The 24,337-nt window shown below is 31.5% G+C and overlaps 2 protein-coding genes across 2 annotated transcripts in view; one reads left to right on the forward strand and one right to left on the reverse strand.

The window, feature by feature from the left end:
• LOC107436885 (uncharacterized) overlaps positions 1 to 24,337 on the reverse strand; it is a 76,049-nt gene that overhangs the window by 42,833 nt on the left and 8,879 nt on the right. Inside the window, exons 3-16 of the mRNA XM_087149835.1 lie at positions 23,159 to 23,418; positions 19,071 to 19,130; positions 17,638 to 17,751; positions 13,803 to 13,918; positions 13,669 to 13,727; positions 12,830 to 12,882; positions 11,269 to 11,387; positions 9,089 to 9,230; positions 8,143 to 8,204; positions 6,019 to 6,131; positions 4,755 to 4,855; positions 3,969 to 4,007; positions 2,498 to 2,625; positions 584 to 654 (exon numbers count right to left, since the gene is read on the reverse strand). Coding sequence (XP_087005961.1) covers positions 584 to 654; positions 2,498 to 2,625; positions 3,969 to 4,007; positions 4,755 to 4,855; positions 6,019 to 6,131; positions 8,143 to 8,204; positions 9,089 to 9,230; positions 11,269 to 11,387; positions 12,830 to 12,882; positions 13,669 to 13,727; positions 13,803 to 13,918; positions 17,638 to 17,751; positions 19,071 to 19,130; positions 23,159 to 23,418 — 1,437 coding nt within the window. The remainder of the gene's footprint in view (positions 1 to 583; positions 655 to 2,497; positions 2,626 to 3,968; positions 4,008 to 4,754; positions 4,856 to 6,018; positions 6,132 to 8,142; positions 8,205 to 9,088; positions 9,231 to 11,268; positions 11,388 to 12,829; positions 12,883 to 13,668; positions 13,728 to 13,802; positions 13,919 to 17,637; positions 17,752 to 19,070; positions 19,131 to 23,158; positions 23,419 to 24,337) is intronic.
• Positions 20,915 to 22,526, forward strand: LOC147805287 (uncharacterized). The gene is made up of 2 exons (XM_087149836.1): positions 20,915 to 21,027; positions 21,146 to 22,526. Exon 2 carries the CDS (start codon positions 21,155 to 21,157, stop codon positions 22,379 to 22,381), a length of 1,227 nt encoding a protein of 408 aa, XP_087005962.1. The 5' UTR covers positions 20,915 to 21,027; positions 21,146 to 21,154; the 3' UTR covers positions 22,382 to 22,526.

Raw genomic sequence — 24,337 nt, forward strand, 5'->3', positions numbered from 1 at the left:
TTCAAATTATAATATAATTCCTTTACGTATAAATCGTACTGACTTAACCGATTTCCCAAAAATTTATATTTAATTTACGTATTATGATAATTGGGTTTAATAATATGCAATAAAAGTCTATTAAAAAAGAAAATTGATAAAATTATTTTGTTAACACACTTGATGCTTTTTTTCTAGTGAAATAAGGAGTAACAATAAAAGCATTTTAAAAAGCAGCGTTTTACTCTAAACCTAATCTTTCCTGAAATTGTGTTTGCTGTACACTTACGTATGATTAGAAAATACCATTTGGAAAATGGTAAGTATATGTCATTAAAGTATATGTCTATAAGTAAGTATATGTCTATCTAATTATCAAAGTTGATAATTTCTAATGTGTCAACTAATTTAGATAGAAAAATAATGCAAATGCATAATTTAAAATCAAAATATAATATATTCATAATATTTTTTTGTTAAAAGCAAATGTTTTTGCTCCACTGAAATTGTTTTTTATAAAAAATGAAACACTTTTGTTATTAGATTTTAAAATTTTGAAAAATTACACCGAATTGGAGAGGTTTGGTGGTCAACTAAAAATTACTTCTTTTAGTCCTTGAACTCCCAAATAAGTATCCATTTGACCGGCTGCAGACATTACATCGGTATCCTCGCCTAAAGAAATAGCATTTAAGAGAAAAAAATATGTAGTTCTGTTTCAGGTAAATCAAACATAAATTAATGAAATTTATAAACTAAAAAATGTAGAGAAAATATAGAGAAAAAAGAATAAAGAAATTTTAAAGAAAAAAATATTTGAAAAAAAGATTGATTTCTATGAATTTGCAGCTTATGTGCAGTACATTTAACTTATTATTTTTTCTTCGTTAAGCCTTTGACAACGAATTTTAAAAAATGATTTTTTTTGCCCCGTTTGTTATTCAAAATTTCAAAATAGGTCACGAATAAGGCACATTTAGTATCAATTTAGAGGCTGGGACATATATATCCCGCCCGTACTTAATGGTGGGATACATATGTCCCACCTGTAGTGATCGACTTACTGCAAGCACATCTATCATTCCGGAAAAATTTATTATATGAACTTTTTTTTACATGGTATGATACAAGGTGAAGCAATCTTTGCATAACCCGACATTACGCATTGGACAATTCATATTTGTTCTTTTTTCTATGTTCATTTGAGAAAATATGAATAAAATATTAATGGACATAACAATCGCAATGAAGAATACGAGTGGGATATATCTGTCCCAATGAAGAATACTAGTAGGGATATATCTGTCCAAGCTCAAAATCACTATGCTATTTCATGCAAGAAACTCTTTAGCGCTATCTAGGGGATATTTGACTCATGAAACACGCATACTTGGTTCGACTCTACGACTGGGACATATTACAATGAGTTTCTAAGTGATTTTCACCCTATTAGTAATTTTTAAATATTTGTTGGGACTAATGAGTCCAGTTAGTAGCCAAAGGGTTAATCTTTCTTTTCTTTTATCTTTTTTTTTTTATCTTTTCTGTTACTTTGTTCTGAAATTTTTTTAAGAATTTTCCATCTCAAAATAGTTTTTTTTCGAAAGTTTTAAAATATATTTATTATTAGTTCATAAATTTAATGTATTATATATTATTTAATAGCTAACTTCTTTTTCCAGACATCTTTAGGGATTGCAATGTCCCGAAAAGAAGAGACAGCGGCTGGTGGGAGGGAACGTGACACAATAATGGATTTAATGGATTTTACCTGTATATGAATAAATTTTTACTTATTTCTTTAAAAAAAATTATAATATTATCGAATTTGTTCAACAAATTAATTTATTACTAAAAGTTCTGAAAGTAAAAACAAACTTTCTGAAGATTTAATAGTTTTAAGATGAGTATAATTTGAAATTCATTTTTTGTGCAAACATTTGAAATTTGATTTCCCGTTTGGTTCTTTTCAACACTCTCTATTTCTATAGAATGTTATAATATTTCCCTTCATTTTTAAGTTTTATACCTTTCATTAAAATTTAATTATTTTTAAATCAATTTTCTTACATTTTTGTGTTATATCAATTCTGTATTATCAATTTGTGTATTATCAATATGTGTATTATCAATCATTATCAATATGTGTATCAATATCAATATGTCACAGTTGTATGTTGTATGTATTAGTTGCATGTTGTATGTATATAATCAATATGTGTATTATCAATTTTCGTATATCTGCTCGTGGTCAAAATTTTACGATTACTTTGGATTTTCGATTTCCTCAAAATGTACTTTAAAATCGCAACGTTTTTGTTTTGTACTCATATTTTTACTTGTACTCTTTGCTTGTTACTCTAATTTAACGTATTTAAGTTTTTTTCTTTTATTTTAAGGTGCCTAAAAAAGTTTTAAGTGGTTTTTTTTTAAAAAAAATTATAATTTTTGTTTTTTTCTTTTAATTAATCTTTAGTATTTTCCATGTTTTCTTAATATTTAATTTAAAAATAAATACCTGTTGCAGAAGATCTCACTGCATACTTGTAGCTCTTAAATTCATCTCCAAAAACCCTTTTCAAGTTGTCCGCTATTCTGAGACATATTTTACTTTCCAATTCTGTACTTAAAATACATTTGGAAACTCTGAAACAATATAAACTGTGATTGAACTCATGCTTTTAAAGACATATTTAATTATACAGTTAACTAAAATCAGAATTTTTTAAACACATAACTAAAGTCGGGATTTTTATGTTGATTCACGATTCTAGCAATCATGCTTTTCGATTCATTATCATTTTTGTCATTTCAAAAAAGGTTAAGAAAATTCTTTCAGGACATTACATTCCAGGGCATTGAAAACAATCCATTCTTTAAATATTTAACCAGCATGCACATAAAACTTATTAGACAAAACGAATTATACAAAAGTAAAGTAAGCAATTTTGTAACTTAGGTGAACTGAAATTCGTCTGGAAAATCAAAGAGATTAAAAAAAGGCATAAAAAATTAAAATATAGAACATGGAGTAGCTCGAAGACCATAGCATCGAATTTTCGTCGCTTCAGCAGATTTATAAATACAATAGTCATCCATGAACTCATCTGGGAATAGATTTTACATTATTGTACACCCATGAGGACAGTGGTTGTAGCTTCGGAAAAGCCTCTTGTAATAATTATTTGCACTCTTTTTATGATAAAAAATTTTTTAGTATCATTTGTAGTTGCTTTCCGACATTTTAATCTTAATGGCTCTACACGCATTTAATGCGTTTGGAAACTCCCCTTTCCTATGGCAAGGTTCTATCCTTAAAGAGCCTTTTATTGCTTCTTGATTTGTCTGATGAATTTTGAAACATCCTACATGTTTTCTAAACTTCAGTAGTGCGTCTTGGAGTTTGAACTGGGAAAATTAGCTAGACATTAAACGCCAAAGCAACACGAGACTTTTCTGAGGCCCCCCTACCTTCATCTTTTGTTACTCAATTTTGCAATTCTACTATCAGCTATCCTTTTAATTATTGTTTTATATTTTTGAAAACTTTATACATTTTTAATAAATAGTTTAATGCTTCGTAAGACTTTTTAGCAGGGGGGCCGTTCTCGTAGATCACGAAATGGTTGTTGTCCCGCTGATGTCGACTTGTTTTTCTGACAGGAACTTGGCAATCGGAGAGGGCTGCTTGCATATGTAATTGGATTCGGTGCATGTCTCTTTTGCTCATCCACTTGACTGATGCTCTCAAAATCATGCCTGGCTCAAGGTCTTGTGCCGACGAGTTTACGAATTGCTGAGCTCTTCTGTGTTGTTTTCGCTGCGGTGAGTTTTTATCGGTATGTGAATGGGCCTCCAAAGGTAAGTTCGTATTAAGCTTAACTATGCTTATTTGCTAAAGTCAACTTCAAAATAACGGGTAGCAAAATATTCTTTTTTTTTAATTAAAAGAGGATGTTTTCAAACAGTAAAATTATTTATTTACTTACACTTCACATTCTTGTTTTATATCTCCCTCAATCTTACCACTGAAATATAATGAAAAAGGTTTTTTACATGTATCACATAATATTCAAAATATTAAAAACATATTAAAGTATTTTCAGAGATTCATAGGCACTGTGATTTAACCCTTTATATGCCTGCTTTTTATACTAATGCTATGTAAAAATATGTTTGATATTGAGATTAATTAATAAAAAGAAATTCAATCTGAAATTAGGTCTATTTTTAAGACCCTTTTTTTTATATGGCCATAGACTTACAAATAATGGAACTTATAAATTCGTATTTATTACTACAAATAGTTTCGATGAGAAAAAATCAAAAGAACGAATGCATAACGTATAAGAGAAAATTGCTCACCAGTGTTGGCCATATTTCTTGATCTCACTCAAATCTTTACTGTTACTTACATTTATTTAAATTCCAAATTGTGTACTCTTCATTGATATTTTTTGGGGGTTTTAATTTTATCATATGACAGTATAAATCATAGGTGGGTAAATAGTTTCTCATCGACCTTTAAAATTTAATAAAATGAAGGTAAGTATACCTACCACGGCCTTATAAAGAGCTAGTGAATCAGTTTCGACCAATCAGTAAATATTTTTACACTGGAAATATTTTAGTACAATAGATATTTTTAGGAAATCGTTATAATTATTCAATGTATTACATTTAAATACAATAGAAATATTTTCGTGGAGTTAAGTAAGTATAAAACTTAAATCCTAACAGCTTGAATTTATTCAAAAACCTTTTATTTCACTCACTAAGCAACATTTTCCAATTTTTTCACTCCATTCAGTATATCAGGGGTCAAAAACTCTTCATATGCTGATGTTGTAACAATAATCCCTTTAGGCACAATGAACTGCAAAATATAATAAAAATATCAGTTTTGTATTATTTTCGTTTCATTATCAGACAAAAAAACAATCACAAGCTTTTGAAAATAGCATTGCAAAACATTCACGTTATTTTAAAAATTACTTAAAAATATTTTTCTGTGGGCTTCACGAACATTTTATGTCTAACAGTTATATTTGCAAATAAATAAAATGATAAGTGTAGTTTTTACGAGAAGGAAAAATATTTAAACTTCTTTTTTTTAAAAATCCAAATGAAGCTTTTAATGCGAAAGAAATATTTTAACTTTTTAATTAAATTAGGCATAGTTTTCAACCCAAATGAAAAACAGTTCAGCTTGGTTTGAAATTAAGAGTAGCTATAACTGCGAATAAAACTCATTTCAATTCTTCTGAAATAAAGAATAATGGGATAGTGACGTAGCGTGGGTATCTCGATTCTGATTGGTTGTTGAAGCGTGGCATTTGTTTGCGTCAGCAACTGTTCTTTACATTCTATTTCGAATAAGACAACCCGTCAAGTATCAATTCTCTGAAGTTGACATATTTTAAGTTCTTCTTTCGCAAAGATTTCAATTCCTTCAATATATTCACTATATTTACACAGAGACTTATCAGAAGAACAGGCACGTGAAACATAAGCAATCTAATTATGCATCGCAGTTGTCAGGTTCATAAAACAAACACATATCACGGTTACAAGAAAATACTTAAGCAAATAATAAATTAAGTAAAAGAAGTAAATGCGAAAGAATTATATTTCAACTAAATCGATGTCCGATACGGCTCTGTATTTCATTAAATTATCATTAATTATAACTTATGTAGAGTAACTTAGCTTAACTTTAATAAGACATTCTGCTGATAAAGATTAGCTGGCTTGATGTCATGGATCACATGTGGGTGTATGAGTGGTCTTCTTCTTCTTGAAGTGCAAGTATCCAATTATGTTACTAGCACAAAACTATTTATTTTTTTTCTGAAAATAAGTGAAATTTTTTGCTAAATATTTCCTACCTTTCTTTAACGAAATTACGAGTAACTTTTTTTTATGAAATCAGATTAGGTTTTTTATTCGGTTGCCAATTTTTTCATTTTTTTTTTCTGAAATAATATTTATTTTTAAGGTTAATGAAAAATATTTCTTTTCTTTTCTTCTCATAGTTACCGATTTATCTTTTCGGCTCAATTTTGTGAGCTTTCCCAAAGAAGATCCCTTTCCGCCAGAAATATCACCAAACTGAGCTATTTCATCTGTAAACTTGACAACTAGAGGAACCTCTAAATTTAAAATCAAAAGAAATTATCACTTAATATTGAAAATAAAGGGGTTGAGCAAAATAATAAAAATACTTCTATATTAACTCCATGCAACTAATTTTTTTTTAGCAAACGAATGTTTTAGAAGGTAAATATTGGTGCGTGAAATATTGACACAACTTGAAAGGTCATGTTTCTAGACTTTGAGAAATGATGTCATTTTTGATGTCAGATCGACCGAAATGAGCGTTGACATTTATTGCTAGCAATTTTAATCTCATTGTGTATTGGCTTGGTTTATAAGAATTACAAACATTTGCAGGCTTGAAAGCTCAATTTAGGCTTATAAACCTTTGTCAAAAAGAAGGATAGCACCAAGAAACATACAGGATTACAGTGGGATTCAAGCTCACAACCTCCACGCTTTGCACAGCGTTTGGCGGGTGACAACGCTTGGCCAGGGAGACACTAATATCATCTGAAAAGCAGCAGTATATATATATATATATATATATATATATATATATATATATATATATATATATATATATATATATATATATATATATATATATATATATATATATATTATATATATATATATATATATATATATATATATATATATATATATATATATATATATATATATATTATATATATATATATATATATATATATATATATATATATATATATATATATATATATATATATATATATATATATATATATATATAATTTTAATGGTATTAAAAAGGGAAATCTGCTCTTAAATTGCTACGCACATTTTAGTTGATGCAAATACTTCCTTTGTAAAAAGTACTCCATTTCTAAGAGCTTCGAATATGAACTTTGGTTGGTGCAAATATTTCCCTTGCAAAAAGATGTCCTTTTGTAAAAAGGACACTATTTATAAGAGCTTCGAATAAAGCCAAAGCTTTCAGAAATTTTGATTAATTTGTCAAGATGTTAAAATTCTCTCCGCGGAAAAAATAGGACAAAGTGGCGTTGCGTATGATCTTTAAAATCTTTTACGTGCAGAGGTGTGGAAAATAAGTTTAAATAAATTTTTAAAAAATTTACAAAATGATAGAAATTTGCCAGCCCTGCATTGGGCCCATTTCCGAGAGGTCGTGTGTTTGAATCCCCCGCTGGCCGAAGACTTTCCTTATTTAAGATAGTGAATGGTTCATGCTAAATCTGTCGAGTCACAAATTACTCCAAGTTCCCTAACAATTCAGTACCACTGGTGGAACCATGATAGATCAGTGGATAAAACATTCGCCTTTCAATGAGGTGAACAGGTTTCGAATCTCAGCAATAGCTGGTCGATACGAATTCCGCGTCCAGCTTGTACCGATCATAGTGCTGACGTAAAACATCCTCAATGGTATACGGATCATGGGTTAGAGTCTCCTTGCCATCGGGTTAACCATGGGAGTTTCTCCATTCCCTGGTGAGTTCCATCAAAAATTCCTTCACGAAGGCAAAATTCTCCCAATACTAGATGCAGGAGTTCTCTTGTCTTCTGGATTGGTTTCAAAATTACAAGGCAACGGAGTTGAACATTAGTAGTTGTAAACCCTAAAAATTGGGTCGGTAGTTCAACGTTGGTTATAAAAACACCTCTGGTGGTACTGAATCGGAGTTAAGTGACTTATTAATAGACCGGTGAAAAATCAATCTCTGAGGTCAAAATGTCTATCAGTGGATAGATGCAAGATGTGTAAATGAGTATCGTCTACAAAATGAATTGTGACTTATTTCGTTACTAACAAACTATGATTGTACGTGGCAAAGTCGTATTTTTGGCCATAGATGACCCCACAGAAAAAAAAGCGCACTCCTCTGCCCTAAATTAGACAGCTGACAGTTAAGCGTGCATGTATGATTTTAAACGTTTTGGATCGGAAGTTTAATTTCACATTTCAGCTAACACTAACGTAAAGTACCACTAAAAAATGATTTAAAAAACTCCTAATAAATGTTCCAAATATATAATCTTAGTAATTCTATTGCGAAAACTTACCTTTAGGACACAATGCGTGAAGCATGGGGATCTTGGCTTTTGTTATCTCATTAGACACTTCACTATTTTTGCAAAGAAATCGAGACAAATTTAGAAATTATTTAAAAGAAGCATATTCAACAATTCAATACAAGTGTAGAAATTATTTAAAAGAAACATATTCAACAAACCAAGACAAATACAGAAATTATTTAAAGGAAACATATCCAACCGTTACACAACAGAAAAGAAAATCAATGGTGTATTTCCTTTTTATAAATATTCTCGTGTTTTTTCGAATTTAAATTTAACGTATTTTGCTGAGTATGACTAATCATAGAAATACATGCATTTCATTATTTTTATCCTACTGGCCGTTTAGCGAAAAGGCAAAACTGGTAGAATATTTCTCCCCTATACACTATTTGTCTATCAAAAACATTCAGAATACTTCTTTTGCTAGATTTAACCATTTTTCTAAGAAAACTTGATTTTGTATACACAGCTAATTTAATACATTTTTTATAAATCAACGCGAATCAGTAATCGCCGAAATAACGTATGTTTCACAATCTATTCTTAACATTTAGACTAACCAAAAGCCTCGAACTGTTTCCTTTATTTTAGAAAATGCAAGCTAAAGTTTCATTATGTATTACTCTAAATTTAAAAATTTTGAAAAAAAGGTCACAAGCACTTTTTATATAATGAATTGCGCTATAGAATAATGAGTATTGCTTAAAGAATTGTTCAATAGAATAATCTGACGTGCTCAAAGAATTGCCTTAAAGTGTAGAATTTCTCAACGCTATCTGCCAAGAATTCTAAACGGAAACAGATTCTTACATCATTACGTATAAGCATGTTTATTTCTTATACTTGTTAGAAGCTGATGCAATTTCACAAGAAATATAATTACAAAGAATTTACAAAGAAGTGAAAGAGATAACTAAAAAATTTTGCTTACCCTGATAAAAATAAACCATAGCCAGTACTATTTTGAAATGAGAATTTGATGAAAAAAAGTTTTATAAATATGCTTTGCCTCTGACCACTATATAATACTATAGGTACATCAGACATACTTCCATCTAATTTATAAGGCGCCCCTACAATATAAAATAATGCTATTCACTATTCTTTCGTTTCAAATTTCTCTACATACAAATAGTCAGCCTTAATGGACTACCTCGGATCAATACGGTGAACCCAAAGCCGCATTGTCACATATGTGTATGTCCCCGAGTCACGCACGTCAAATGGCAACACTAAATCTCGTCATCAGGTAGATGAGGCGGAGCTGGTTCCGAATTCAAAGCCACAGGGCGGTGGAGCCAAACCCACTGCAGGAAATTAAAGTCAAGGCCCGACAGCGGGAGAGGCAACCCCCACCCCATCAAGGCATCCTCCGACTGGAAAGTTTCTGAATTCCTCTGAACTTTATTGATTTCAAACAGAGAAATAGCGACCACTTACTTACAAACGTGATGACAATGAGTTTGCAACCTTGGAAGATGTTGGAAGACGCTATGAGTGGACTACAGAGGACGCTATGGAGTGATTAATATTTTATTTTCGCCATAAGTAGGGCAACTGTTGTAACTTCTTGTCGATGTAACTATTATTTTTCTATGCACTAACTTTTTCCTTTCAGAAAGCTCAGACAGACGAGCTTGAGTGAGTCTGTAGGGTTGTAGGATTATGCACTAGATGCGCGGGATCACACACGCTTCATCTGAGTGCCTGCTAAGAATCTGGGTGACGGCTGTGTGTTTCCGTGTTCGGGGAGCCAGGGTCCTTCGGACCTCCGGATGTGCAGGGGATATGGCTTTACGCAGTGGCCATGAAACGCCGTAGACCCGCCTAGTAAACGGTGACTGATGCAAGTTAAATCTGTCGAGTCGCAAAGTCCTCCATGTTCCCATAACAAATCAATACCTCTGGGGGTACTGATACAGGAGTTTCCTTGTCTTCCGTGTTGGTTCAAAATTACAAGCCTACGGAGTAGAACATTAGTAGTCATAAACCCAAATATTGGTTCTGCAGTGGACTGATCGCAAAGACACGGTTTCCACCAGATCACCGAAGTCAAGCATCACTAGCTGCGGTCAGTGTGCGGGTGGGTGACTACTTGGATCAGTCTGCGTAGGGACCGAGGGTGTGTGGAATACGTCCTCGTTAAACTGTTCTACCGTAAAGTGCTCGACTAGGGCGTCGGGCTACCAAAGCAGGGGAGCCATCCCTCTGCAGAGGATCAAAATTTTGATGGCATGTCTTTGAATCATCCTCAGGGATGTCTCCAAGACCGACGCTAATAGCCCATTGTGCAGCTCTAGTGCGACGTAAATGAACTGCAACAACAACAACAAAGCTGGGTCAGCTGTTCATTGACGGATATAAGAAAAAGTAAACGCATTTTTCTAAAACATATTAGAAATGTTTCTGTAATGTTGAAGTGAATGCTAAATTCTCTAGAATTACGATATTTATGTATGATTTTTTTTTCTAAAATTATAGTAATATTCAAAAGAACGCTTTTTACTTCAGTTTTCTTAAGTAAACAAACACTTAAATAGTTCCTTTTGATTTCTTTATCCCTCATCAAAGTTTTTTAAACAGAATATGACCATGTAGGTCGAAAATTTTATCCTAAATTAGTTGCTGCATTTAAAGAAGATGGAGTCATAAATAACCTCCGATGCAGTTTAGTAGATCGACGCAAATGAAATTATATTACTCGTACTCATAAATTCACGATTTTGTATTTAGAAGACAGCTTTCTGCAATTGTGTAGAGATTCCAAGGAGTGATTCCTTACAGGGGAGATTCCCTACAAAATGGGGCATGGCTTTAAGGCTTGCGAATCATGGATTTTTAAAATTAAATGTTTATCGATTTAAGGAGGAATGCTTGTTTATTAAATGTTGTTCATAGCACACAGAAATCACTGAAAAATACTGAAACAAGGTCATGAAATCATCAATATCAATAATCGGTAAAAAAGTATTAAAATGGAGCAACTGATTTGGCAGAAAGGGAGTATATTTTACCATCACAAAAAGACATGGTTTGTAAGTCATCTATTTAATTTAATAGGAATTTGCATACTGTAAATTCAACGTTTTTTTTTTTTTTTAGATAACTAACCTGTTGAAAATCTCGCTTCTATAGGTTGCAATGGCGTTACTTGACTGGATGTCTTTACATCAATTTCTTTGATTACGCTAATATCTCCGAGAGGATCAATGAGGAATCCCGCAGACATACTAAGAAAGAATGAAGCAAATTAAAGTAAATAATTCTCTTGAGATAAATGCAATTTATATGTATGCAGAGATGCCAACTGCTCCGGATACGCCAAAAAAATTTTAAAGAAACGGTAAGTAAATACAAACTAAAAATTACTGATATTTAGATAATTTTGCTTGCTTTTTAGAAAGTTTAACAAGTTTAACAGTTTTAGAAGACTTAGGCTGATGGCGTGTTCGGAGTCACTCCACATCATGATAAGAGGTGAATAATTTAAATAAAAACCTTGATAAATTGAATTTATTAAACCAAGAATCACACAGTAAAGAACAACCACTCGAAAATACTTATTCGCTATCGGGTGCAAGATTTACCTTGATTGAGAATCAATACTTATTATTTTTTTACCCTAGATATGATTACGAAAATATTAAGTAAATTCATAAATTCTTTTTTCTTAATTTTTGAGTGGTAGTTAAATTTAAATATTTTTCAATAATCTTGAGAAAGATTATGTTGCCATTTTTGTTGGTTTCTACTGGCGATGGCAACAATGGTAGTGCCCAAATGTCGTCAGACATTTTTTTTGACACGCTGAGATTCAAGGTTTCCATTTTATTTCTCCTAATAAGATTTCTATTTTATTATAAATTTCCATTTTATTTCTCCTAAGAAGAGATAAAGACGGATAATTAAATTATTACATATTTGTAGTTTATCTATAAAGAAAATGAACAGTATGTTATCATTTTAATAATACTATAAATGTGTAAATTTTAACCTGATATTATGATACAGCAATATTTAAAACTGAAAAAGTAGTCAACTCTGGAAAATGTGTGTATTCTCTAAGTGTGTATCTTCAAAGTATAAATTCTCTAACGTAGTTTCTTATAAAGATATTTTATGCATCTTTACAAAATGTCGTATTTGGGAAAAAATATTCCGGAATGATTTCATGCAACTAATCTTACTGATTGAGAACTTTTTATTTTGTACATAGCTATAAAAAGTACTTAAAAAACCGGACAAAGCCTAAAATACATGCTTAAAAATATACATAACTCAAAATGTATGTTTAAGAAGACGAACAAACCGCAAAATGAGTGCTTAGAAATCAATATAGTTCAAAATGTGTATTTAAGATAACGGAAAATACGCAAAATGCATGCTAGAAAATGGACATAGCACAAAATGTATATTTAAGAAAACAAACAAAGCTCAAAATGCGGGCTTAATGTTGGACATAGCTCAAAATGTGTTTTTATAAAACAGACGAAGCTCAAAATGTGTGTTTGAGAAAATAGACAACGAATGTTAAAGAAGATGAAATGAAAAGCATATAATTTTTTTTAACAGTTATGTTCATTTTCCCAAATTGGCTTTATAAGCTGTAACCCTTTTCTATAATAGGCTTTTTCAGTTTCATCAACGCATCTATGTTCAGAGTTTTACTTACTTTTTGAAAATTTTTGGGACTGATGCTTTCAACAAATGAAACCCATAACCATTCTGAAAACAAACAAAAATTTTATTTCTTATGAAATTTTTCTTTTCGTACAGTATAGGCATATGAGGTAAGAATTTTTTCTTTCGTTAATTGTAACGAAAGTAAAAGAAAAAAGTACGTACTTTTACTTGTACTTCATTACTTTTTAGATTTAGTAAATTTACTAATTTTTACGTTACTTTTTTTAGGAAAAAATACAACTATTTGTAGAATGTAAAAAAAAAATCTTTTTTTCTTCTGAAATATTTTAAAAGTTATCCCTTTTAAAAACTTTTTTTCGAAATTTTTGAAATTCATTTTTTAAATTTATAAATTTAACGTAAAATTAATGTGTTGCTGAAAATTCCAAATGTAAAAACTAAATTTCTAAAGATTTAACAGTTTTAAAATAAGTGTAATTTAAAATTCCTTATTATACGCAAATATAAAATTTCGATTTCTCGTTTAGTTTCTTTCAACGTTCACTATTTCAAAGGAATTTCGCAACATTTTCCTGCATTTTAAAAATTTATACCTTTAAATTAAAATTTAATACATTTAAATAATTTTTTCTAACATTTTTTAATAAAATTTACGATTATTTTAAATTTGCGATTTCCCTGAAATATACTTTAAAATCGCTTCTTTTTTTTGTTTTGTACTGTTACTTTTACCAGTACTTTTTACTCGTTACTTTTTAAAATCAAAACGTTTTACTTTTTGGTCGTTACTCTTGCTTAAAGTACTTTTACTCGTTACTTTTTAAAAGTAACGTTCCCATGTATGAGTATAAATGATACTTAAAATACCTCTGGCACATATCCAATCAAATTTTCAAACTGACATCCAGCGGTATGAGAAATATCTCCTGAAACAGTAAAATGAATTATTAATGATCATCCAAACATTTACGAAACATTGGGATAACAAGACCTTGTTTTACCTAAATTTCTTATTTTTTCTCCAAACAAATTAATCTCGTAGTCTGGCTCTTCATTTACAGAAATCGTCCCTCTTAAATTACCCATTTGACAGTAAAAATTCATGCTCTCTACGAATCTAAAAAAAATAAATTATAATTAGCCTATACTTTGATTTTCTGATTGCAAATGGTCTTATAAGGATCTTGTTTGCCTTGGTCAGACAGTTGAAAAATAAGCCACAACAACAACATTTATAAAGCATAGTATGATAAAAAGAAAAATAAGAAGGGTATTAATGAAAGCTGATTTAGTATAGCTGTCGTATGCAGGGTTGCCAACTTTACATTTTTTGTAAAAATTTATTCTAATGGTAGCTATGTCTATGTAGAGATGCCAACTTGCTCCGGACAGCAAATATGTATTTTAAAGTGGTAGTTTATCAATTGTGATTCCTGGTTTAATAAATTCAATTGAGTAGATTTTCATCCACCACTATTTCTAAATAATTCGCAGGCTTATATAATTCACTTACAGTACTTACTTAACCCCTTGGGGACGGGTGATTCAGAAAAGCATTTGTACAAAATCAGAATCAAGTTGCAATTAAATAAAAAGCGGTAACTTAAATGTAGTCGTTGCTAATTTGACAGACTTACTTTGCTTTTTCTTTAATTACTGTTAGTTTAATCATATATATAATCAATGTTAGTTCAAAGTATAGCTAAATAGTTTTATTTTGAACAAAGTAATGGTGAATTAAATAAATCAAACAATTATAACTCCGCCCACAAATAAACTGCTAAAGAATTACTTTGATTACCAGTTTTATCTTTTTATCCTGATTGATACAGTTTCATGCTGTCACGTATTTGTGACAGTCGGCGCGAAAGGGTTAATACAATACCCAGAGATGCCAACTGCTCCGGACACGTCAAAATAATTTAAAAAACGGTAAATAAATACAACTAAAATTTGCAAATGTTTGACTAATTTTGCTTGTTTTTTAAAAGGTTTAGTATAGCTTCAGAGATGCCAACTTGCTCCGGACAGCAAATATATACTTTAAAGTGGTAGTTTATCGATTGTGATTCTTGGTTTAATAAATTCAATTTAGTAGATTTTTATCCACCACTATTTCTAAATAATTTGCAGGCTTATGTAATTCACCACTATATAGTAATTAAATCATGCTATACCTTCTAAAAAAAAGCAGAAATAGCAAATATTTGCATAATTTACTAAGTAGTTATTTACCGCTCTTTTAATTATTTTGGCGTGTCCGGAGCAGCTGGCATCTCTGTAGCTTGACTATAACAAAGTGGTGAATTATATAAGCCTTCGAATTATTTAGAAATAGTGGTGGACAAAAACCTAATCAATTGAATTTATTAAATCAAGAATCACAATTAATAAACTACCACTCGAAAATATTTATTCTTTGTCCGGAGCTAGTTGGCATCTCTGTACCTTTTAAAAAGCAAGCAAAATAGTCAAATATTTGCAAAATTTACTCTGTAGCTATTTACCGTTTTTACAATTATTTTGGCGTGTCCGGAGCAGTTGGCATCTTTGTTTATGTTTTAATGTATTATTTTTTTACTCATTTAAACTTATTTTCCTCACCACTAGAGATGCATAATTTAAAAATTTATATGAATTTATATTCCCGCTCTTTAGTGGTGAGGCGTTTAAAATGTTATCAAAATGGCCAAAAATTCTGGAGGCTTTGGTTTTCTAAGGCCTACCACTCTACTTTGCAAAAAGCGTAATAGTCGGCAGGCCTACTTATGCATAGATACCGACCTGGCAAAAAAGTATTTAAAGTGGTAATAGTAAATTTCCCCATTCTATTAATTGATTTTTTACTTCGAAAAGGTAGGTAAGTACTTCATCTGCGTCTCACAATGGGCTATTGACGACTGTCAGGGAAACATGTCTGAGGATGTTCCGAAGACATGCCACAGAGTTGGAACAAGGTGGAACACTGCATATGAACTTTTAAATAAATTCATTTAATCGTGTAGAAATAAATTTAAATGAATGAAAAATACTACATTAGAACCTTAACGACCACTGGAATAAAATTTTACAAAAAGGGTAGAACTTAAAGCTCCCCTGGGTATGTTTACCACGAGAAAGTTAGCTTTAACGGAAATGCATACATTTGCAGGCTTGTGTACTCAATGTAGGCTTATAAACCTTTGTATAGCAGAAGGATAGATAGAACAATTCAGAGGAAGACATCACGAGAATACATCCAGGGTTACAGTGGGATGCGAACGTACGATTCGCACAGCGTTTGACGGGCAATACCACTCGGCCAGGGAGGACCCACTAGAAAGTATGAACAAAGTGGTGATTCATGAGATGTTTTGAATCATTTAAATGTAGTGGTGTTGGAAATTACCTTAAATCAAATTTACAAAACAAAGAATAATGCAATAAAACATAAACTTCGCTACAGCTGGAAGAAATTTTCCCGTAAAGCGTAGAAAGTTGGTAGACTATAGCTATATCTATCATTGAAAAGTGTTAAACTATTTACCCTTTAACCCCTTGGGGACGGGTGATTCAGAAAAGCATTCGTACAAAATCAGAATCAAGTTGTAATTAAATAAAAAACGGTAACTTAAATGTAGTCGTTAATAATTTGACAGACTTACTTTGCTTTTCCATTAATTATTGTTAGATTAATCATATATATAATCAATGTTAGTTCTAAGTATAACTAAATAGTTTTATTTTGAACAAAGTAATGGTGAATTAAATAAATCATACAATTATAACTCCGCCCACAAATAAACTGCTAATGAATTACTTTGATTACCAGTTTTATCTTCTTACCCTGATTGATACGGTTTTTTGCTGTCACGTATTTGTGACAGTCGGCGCGAAAGGGTTAAGACCTGATCTAATTTCAAAGTACTTACTTTTTCTGGAACAAACAGCTTAAAACGTAAAAAGCGGTAGGAAAGTTATTTCATTATGATTGCCATTTTTAAAAAAATCAAAGATACTCCATGTATACTAGATTGCATTATTAAATCTAAAATCCAGTTTTAAATTTATAATCGAAATTTTAATCTTAAAATGGTAGCTTTCGAAAAGACAATTTGTACTCAGTTTAAGCCTTTTTTAAACACAAATGTGTTACAATATTAAGTAAACAAATATATATTATGAATAAATATATACAATTGGGTTAATATCTAATCCGCAGAAAATAGTGGGATGATTAAATGCATCTTGATCTGTTTTATCGTCATAAACAGTAGCGAAGAATTTTGTCACTCGACATCACGAGAGACAAACGCGTCTTTAAAAATAATAATTATATTAAAGTATTTTATATAAAATTCTGTAATTTAAAGAATAAAAACTATTATTTTTTCAGTTGTTTTAATCTCTGCTGAAAAATAATTAGTTTCACTGTGAAACCACTGACACAAAAGGGTAAAAATTCAGAGAAGCTAAAGCATAAAAGGTTGGTTAACTGCATACCTGCCAACTCTTCCGGTTTTTCCGGAAGATTTAAATTTTGTATTTAAAGTGGTAACGAAACTCATGTCATGTCATTAAAATTTTTGAATTATAATAATAATAATAAATAAGTTTGACCACCACTACGTTTAAATAATTACAACAAATATATCAAAGCATACTTAACGAAAGCGAATTTTAACCAAGTTAAAATATAAATATATTTTTGAATAAGGTTGTTTTTCGGTAATTGTTTTACTACCACTTGGAAAATTCATTCTCAGAAAGAGTGAAAGTTGGCAGGTATGTAATTGGTAAAATTTTTCTCATTATGTAAAAGATCAATCAAATATGTATCTATAGCCGGTTACTCACTTTTGAACTGGTGGATGCAAAGGGAGCTCCCATTCTGAGTTCGCGATGGCATTTGTGAATCCTTTTGGATTGGTAGTTAGTGTCGGGTCATACACGTCAGATGATGCATACCATCTTTGAATTTATGAAAAAACAAAAGATTTATTAATCAAACTAAAACATGTATATCTAACTGTATATGTACGCACACACACACACACATATATATATATATATATATATATATATATATATATATATATATATATATATATATATATATATATATATATATATATATATATATATATATATATATATATTCAAATGATCTCACCCAAGTCAAAATTTTTGAGGATCCCATCAAATCATCTCAATAGTTTATGTTGGTTTCACTGTGATTCGTTTGATGGTCTCCAACATCATTATGCATTCATGATTTTTGTATGCCAGCAAACATTCATCATTTAATGATGTAAAATGTTACTTTAATATTATGATGGTTAACCATAAAGAGAGGTTTGATTCTCTGCGACCAACAATTCATGTTGGTTTCAACTATACATTTCCAGAGGTGCCAACTGCTCCGGACTCGCCAAAATAATTAAAAAAACGGTAAATAATTAAAAAGCAAATTTTGCAAATATATGACTGTTATTGCTTGCTTTTGAAAAGGCATTGTATGACATTAATACTATAAAGTGGTGAATCATATAAGCCTACGAATTATTAAGAAATAGTGGTGGATAAAAATCCACTAAATAGAATTTATTAAACCGAGAATTACAATTGATAAACTACCACTTTAAAATATATATTTGCTGTCCGGAGCAAGTTGGCATCTCTGCATTTCCACGACGGTTCTACGATAGGAATTCTTGTTGATTTTCAGGAATACACCATCAAAACAATTTGGTATTTTTAATGTTGGCCCATCATGAATCTGTCCGAATTCCTACATTAGGAGGATGGTTGTTCTTAACCGTTCCAGCATTTGATTTCTATGAAACTGTGATGGAAATTTCTGATGGTTTAACATGAACAAACCATCAAAGCAAGTTTCTATTCCTATGTTGGACCATCATGAACCAATCTATATTCCTACATTGGGGTGATGGTTACTTATGTTGGTTACTATCGAAAATATAATGGTTCATGATGGTATTATTGATGGTTAGTTATCACCAGAATTATATTAGTCCATCAAAAGTTTTGACTTGGCCTGTCTTATGTCTCTTTGTTTTCTTTTTTTTTACCCGTCATACTACATTCCCGTCACGTTTCCGACCGTGGATTGCTGTGTAATTCTGAATCTTTGTGATGTCCCCTATATCCCCTTAAAGTTTGTCCCTGTTATACTGGGGCACCTATATATACTCTGATTCTTAAACTCTCTAAAAACATTTAATTCTTATATGTTAATATTGAACTGAAAGAAAATGCAATCATCTTACAAGAATGCAAAATTCACAAAAGCCTTTTCATCTGGAAACTCTTTCTTTTCAGATTTCTTTCTGAAAAATAAAAATAATATGTTTTACATAATACATTTATAATTAGTCTAACGAAATCAGTATTAAGATGGAAAAAAGAAAGCTTATCAAGATTAAATAAGATATATGAAAATAAACGAAGTGTGAAACCGTGCATCAAACCATTAAAAAGAAGACAAAACTTGGTTTTTCAATAACAAGCATACTTGTCTTGTTGTCCGTTAAAAATCCATAGTTAGTGTCATTTTGTTTAGATTTTCATATAACACCAATTATACAAAATTCATGGAATATATATCTATTTGCAGTTCAACATAATGAAGAATTTCTAAGCATGATGAACTAATATTGACTTAATTTGAAAAAAGCAGGGATAACCTGGCAGGTAGGGCGACCATTTCCGAAAGGTCGGAGTTTGAGGCCAGCTGCCGAATACTCCCCGAGTATAAAATGATTCCTGCCGCACACTAAATCCATCGGAGTCACAAAGTCCTTCAAGTTCCCATAATTACAATCCACGTGAATAATTACAATCCACAGCAGATGGATGGGTGTGTGTGAATGTGAATCGTCAGCAGAAGTGTTTCCCAGACCGTCGTTAATAGCCTATTATGCAGCTCTAGTGCGACGTAAATATAAGTATCATTTGGAGAGAAAAAATTCCACAAATTTGATTACTAAAGTTGTATTTAACATCAGTTGATAGATTTTTTTAAAATTATTTTCAGACACCGGCCGAGTGTTATCGCTTGCATCACGCTGTGTAGCGTTGAAGTAGCGGGTTCGAATCCCTCCTTAACCCCTTGGGGACGGGTGATTCATAAAAGCATTCCTGCAAAATCAGAATCAGGATGCAAATAAATAAAAAACAGTAGCTGAAATGCAGGCGTTGCTAATTTGACAGACTTACTTTGCTTTTCCATTAATTATTGTTAGATTAATCATATATATAATCAATGTTAGTTCTAAGTATAACTAAATAGTTTTATTTTGAACAAAGTAATGGTGAATTAAATAAATCATACAATTATAACTCCGCCCACAAATAAACTGTTAAAGAAATACTTTGATTACCAGTTTTATCTTTTTACCCTGATTGATACAGTTTCATGCTGGCACATATTTGTGACAGTCGGCGCGAAAGGGTTAAGCCTGGATATACCTTTGTTATATCATCCTCTAATTTATGCGATTTTTTTCAACCTCACATGGGAATTATAGCTATACTATGAATTGAGCATGCATATTTTCATATTATGCGCGTCAAAAAATTAAAAAATATGAAATTGGGGCCTACCTAGCGTAGCTTGAAGGTGGCATGATATATATATATATATATATATATGCATACCTGCCAACTTTGAATCTTTTCGAGGATGATTTTTCTCAGTGGTAGTAAACTGGAATTCATACTTCAATTTTAGGCAGACACATACGCTTAATTTTGAACAAGCTTACGCCAACTGAGATAATAGAATTGCATATTAATATATATGATTTTTTTTTAAAAATTAGTGGTGGGTCAAAAAGATTATAAATTAAATTTATAAATGCAAGGAATATATAGAAAGCATACATTTTACTATCACTTTAAATATAGAAAAAAAATTTACGCCAAATGCGTAAAAGTTGGCAGGTATGTATATATATATATATATATATATATATATATATCTTTTACTTGATGTCATGCGATGGGTCGTGGACACCTGGAAGCGAATGTGATGTCCTGGAACGAGCAAGTTTTGAGCCGAGTCCTGCGGTAGAGATGTCACGATTACAATAGGAAATTTCTCATACCTGACCAGATGTCGAGTGTTACACAAGGTGTCAGATTCTGAGCTCCGGTCAGCCCATTTGATGTTCCTGACGAGGAAAAAATTTTGATGTTTTGAGTTATTGATGTTTAATCCTTTTGGTGAGTAATTCTTAATAATTCTCTCGAAATTATGTCTGGACGTGGCAAAGTTTGAAGCTCGTAGTTTAATGTAAAGTGCAAAAATTAAGTTTAAGTTTATTCAATTCAATTTTTAAAGTACTGCAAAATGAGTCTTCGACGTTGCGGACGTGGTGGAAAGACAAGCACGCCTACCGGGCGTCAAAACCTCAGTGACTCTACGACGGATGAGGAATCCACAGAATTCGACAACAAAATCAAATCACGCAATATGGCTACGTATCAAAATCATCCACGTGGCGGAAAATGGCAAACCGAAAAGACTTCACGAGAACCAACGGTCAATGTGGAAAGCATGAGTCCAGGTGAACGGAAGTTATATGAAGAATGGATGGAAATGATAAGGATGACCAACGAAGAAATTGAAACAGCAGCGAAAGAGCTCCAGGATTGCTCGCAACTCAAAACTCAACTTATGGAAACTCAAAATGCAGGCCAAAATTTAGAACAGAAAAGCGAAATGACAACCGATACAGAAAATATAGCTAAAAATAATGCAGAGCCTCCTACAAAAAAGCGAAAAAGGAAGAAGAAAAAGCAAAACAAAGCCAAAAATATTGAGGATACACAAATCATGATTACAGAAAGCACCTCTTCTTCACCAATAGATGCCGCCACCTCCTTGCTACTATCTGAAACAATAGTCAACTCTGACATAGCTCCACCCATGGAAGTTCCCAATGAAGAAAGAGACACACCCATTACCTCTGCACAAGCACATCCAACCATACATATTAAAGTATTACTCCGTGGACTATCAACAGAATACAAAACAGATGAGATCTCCCATCAACTGGCAAAAACAGGCATTACAACTCATAAAGTCATACAGTTTAAGAGAAAAGTGGGCGAGGCCTATAGGCTCCTCCCTCTTTTTCTCATAATTCTTAAAAATACAGTGCAAAATCATCAAATTAACTCCATCACCACTATTCAAAGTATTCCAGTCAGAATAGAGAGATTTAGGGGGGGTCGTGGACCAATTCAATGTTTTAATTGTCAAGCATTCCACCACACTCAAAGATCATGCAACGCTGCCTCAAGATGTGTGAAATGCGCTGGCAATCATCGCTCCCATGAATGCAGAAAGGACAGACACACTCCACCAAAATGTTGCAACTGTAGTGAATCCCATACCGCAAACTACACTGGGTGCATAGCCCGTCCCACTAGGAAGGGCTCTCGCCCGATTCCCACAACAACAGCCGGTATGGCTCGCAGACTTGTCATAATAATAAAAGAACTGCAAGAACTCATAAAGAATGAAGAGGTACTCCAATTACTGCAAAGAATCATTAGAGATAATGCTCCATAATGTCATAGTCATGCCCAATTCCGGACTATTCATTCGGAACTCTTGCATTAGTGTAATATGTAGATTATCAAACTCTTCTTCAATGAAAAAAGTAAAACAGCTCAATTAAATAGCAAACTGTGTCCGATAGATGGCGACACCAATATTAAACAAAACTTCTGTAAATTTATCATATATCATGTTATATTTGTTTTACAACTTAAAATTACACAATTCTAACTTTATTCAATGCTAAATTGTCAATCGCATTTGCATATATTCTAATTTTACTCATAATTTATCATAACTTATGAATGCATCAAATTTAAATTCCATTCAATGCTAAAATATCAATTGTAATTGTTTACACATTAATTTAATTCATATTTTAATCACAACCTATGATTGCATCAAATTTAATACCAATCAATGCTTAAATATCAATTGTGCTTTTTATATTCACGAAAATTTCTGATTATTGCATAAATCATGACTTATATTAAATATCAAATCATGTTTAATTTATCAAGCAAATATGCTTGATCTTCTGTAATGCTACCTAAATGCTGCATAATTCAAAATGTTTTTTAATTCAACTTGTAAATACTTCATGATGAATGGGTTAGGGGCCGCTGCGCGGCCCAGGCACCCAGTTTTAGTTAAATAAAGAGAAAGAGATCTTTTACTTTTGCATATCAGTTGTTTGGGGGATTCATGAGATTTTGATTCTTTACAAATGGTTTTTCCGTGTTCATACGTCTTTTTTTTAAACTATATGTTAGTAATAGTAATACTTACATTAGAGAGCCACAGTATTGTATTCTCCATCTTCTCATCGGTGACAAATAATGCATTTGTAAGTTCCCGCAAGAAAATACCAGGCATTTCTCCTCAAATGGTTGTTGGTAATTGACGTGCTCAACCAAATGATAAGTCGTGCCATCAGCCAATTTCAAATATATCCAAGCTTCGGCTTCTTGATTGCATCCTCTTGTGATGCGGACCAGAACACATTCCGCTTTTGAATTTATTCCGTAGAACAGTACTTCATCTGCGGACTAAAAATAAATCTACTTTTAAAGTGTCGCAGTATTTCAAGCTGCGCAGAAAGACACTCTTTATGGTAATTTCTTTTCGATTCATTTAAGAACAAAATTCCTTAATTTTAAGAAAAATTATTAAAAACAATTAACATAAAAACAACAAATACTCTTAAAAATTATGAAGCTATTTTTGGAAAATATCTATATACTAATAGATAAATTCTGTATTTTACAAATAAAGGAAACAAATACAAGTAAAAAAAACGGACCATGATAAATAACCTTTCATCTAATCATCGGATCTTTACATTCTAGGGGATCTTTACGTGTTCAATCTTAATGGTTCCGATGGGTAACAATAATGATGTTTATTAATGCAGACAGTATTTTTAGTTCTGAAATCCTTCACAAAAACTGGATTTTGAAACTAGGTAATAAAAATTACTTACAATGGAGACAACAAATTTAAATTTTATGGAAGGTTGGAAAAAACGTCTTTTAAAAATCACTATTAAGGATACGAAAGCACATTGCCAAATTGAAAAATGGAATACCCGGAATAACTTATAATATAAAGATCAGACTCTCACCTATAAAAACTCAATGCTTCAAGGGCCTAACTTTAAATATGGTAATTAATAAGTGCAGACGATATCATAAGTTATTAAATGAGATTCAAAAACGTACTTTCTCTGAATAAACATACCTTTTTTTTCGACGGATTCGGATTTTTCACCCTAAGAATAAAAGAGGTAGCCGCAATCTAGGAAATACGGTCTTCATATTTTGACCAGAAGAGCCATCTAAAGTTTGAACCCTTTAATGTTAACTTTACTTTTCGCTTATTTCACCATATCTAGAGAACCATATATCTATTCTGAGAACAGAAATTTAACAGAAATAATTATATAGGAAATCCGTTTGCTTTTTTAGT

Source organism: Parasteatoda tepidariorum, chromosome 8, assembly GCF_982258835.1.
Source record: "Parasteatoda tepidariorum strain Cologne lab strain chromosome 8, Ptep-v5.0, whole genome shotgun sequence".
Classification (NCBI taxonomy): domain Eukaryota; kingdom Metazoa; phylum Arthropoda; class Arachnida; order Araneae; family Theridiidae; genus Parasteatoda; species Parasteatoda tepidariorum.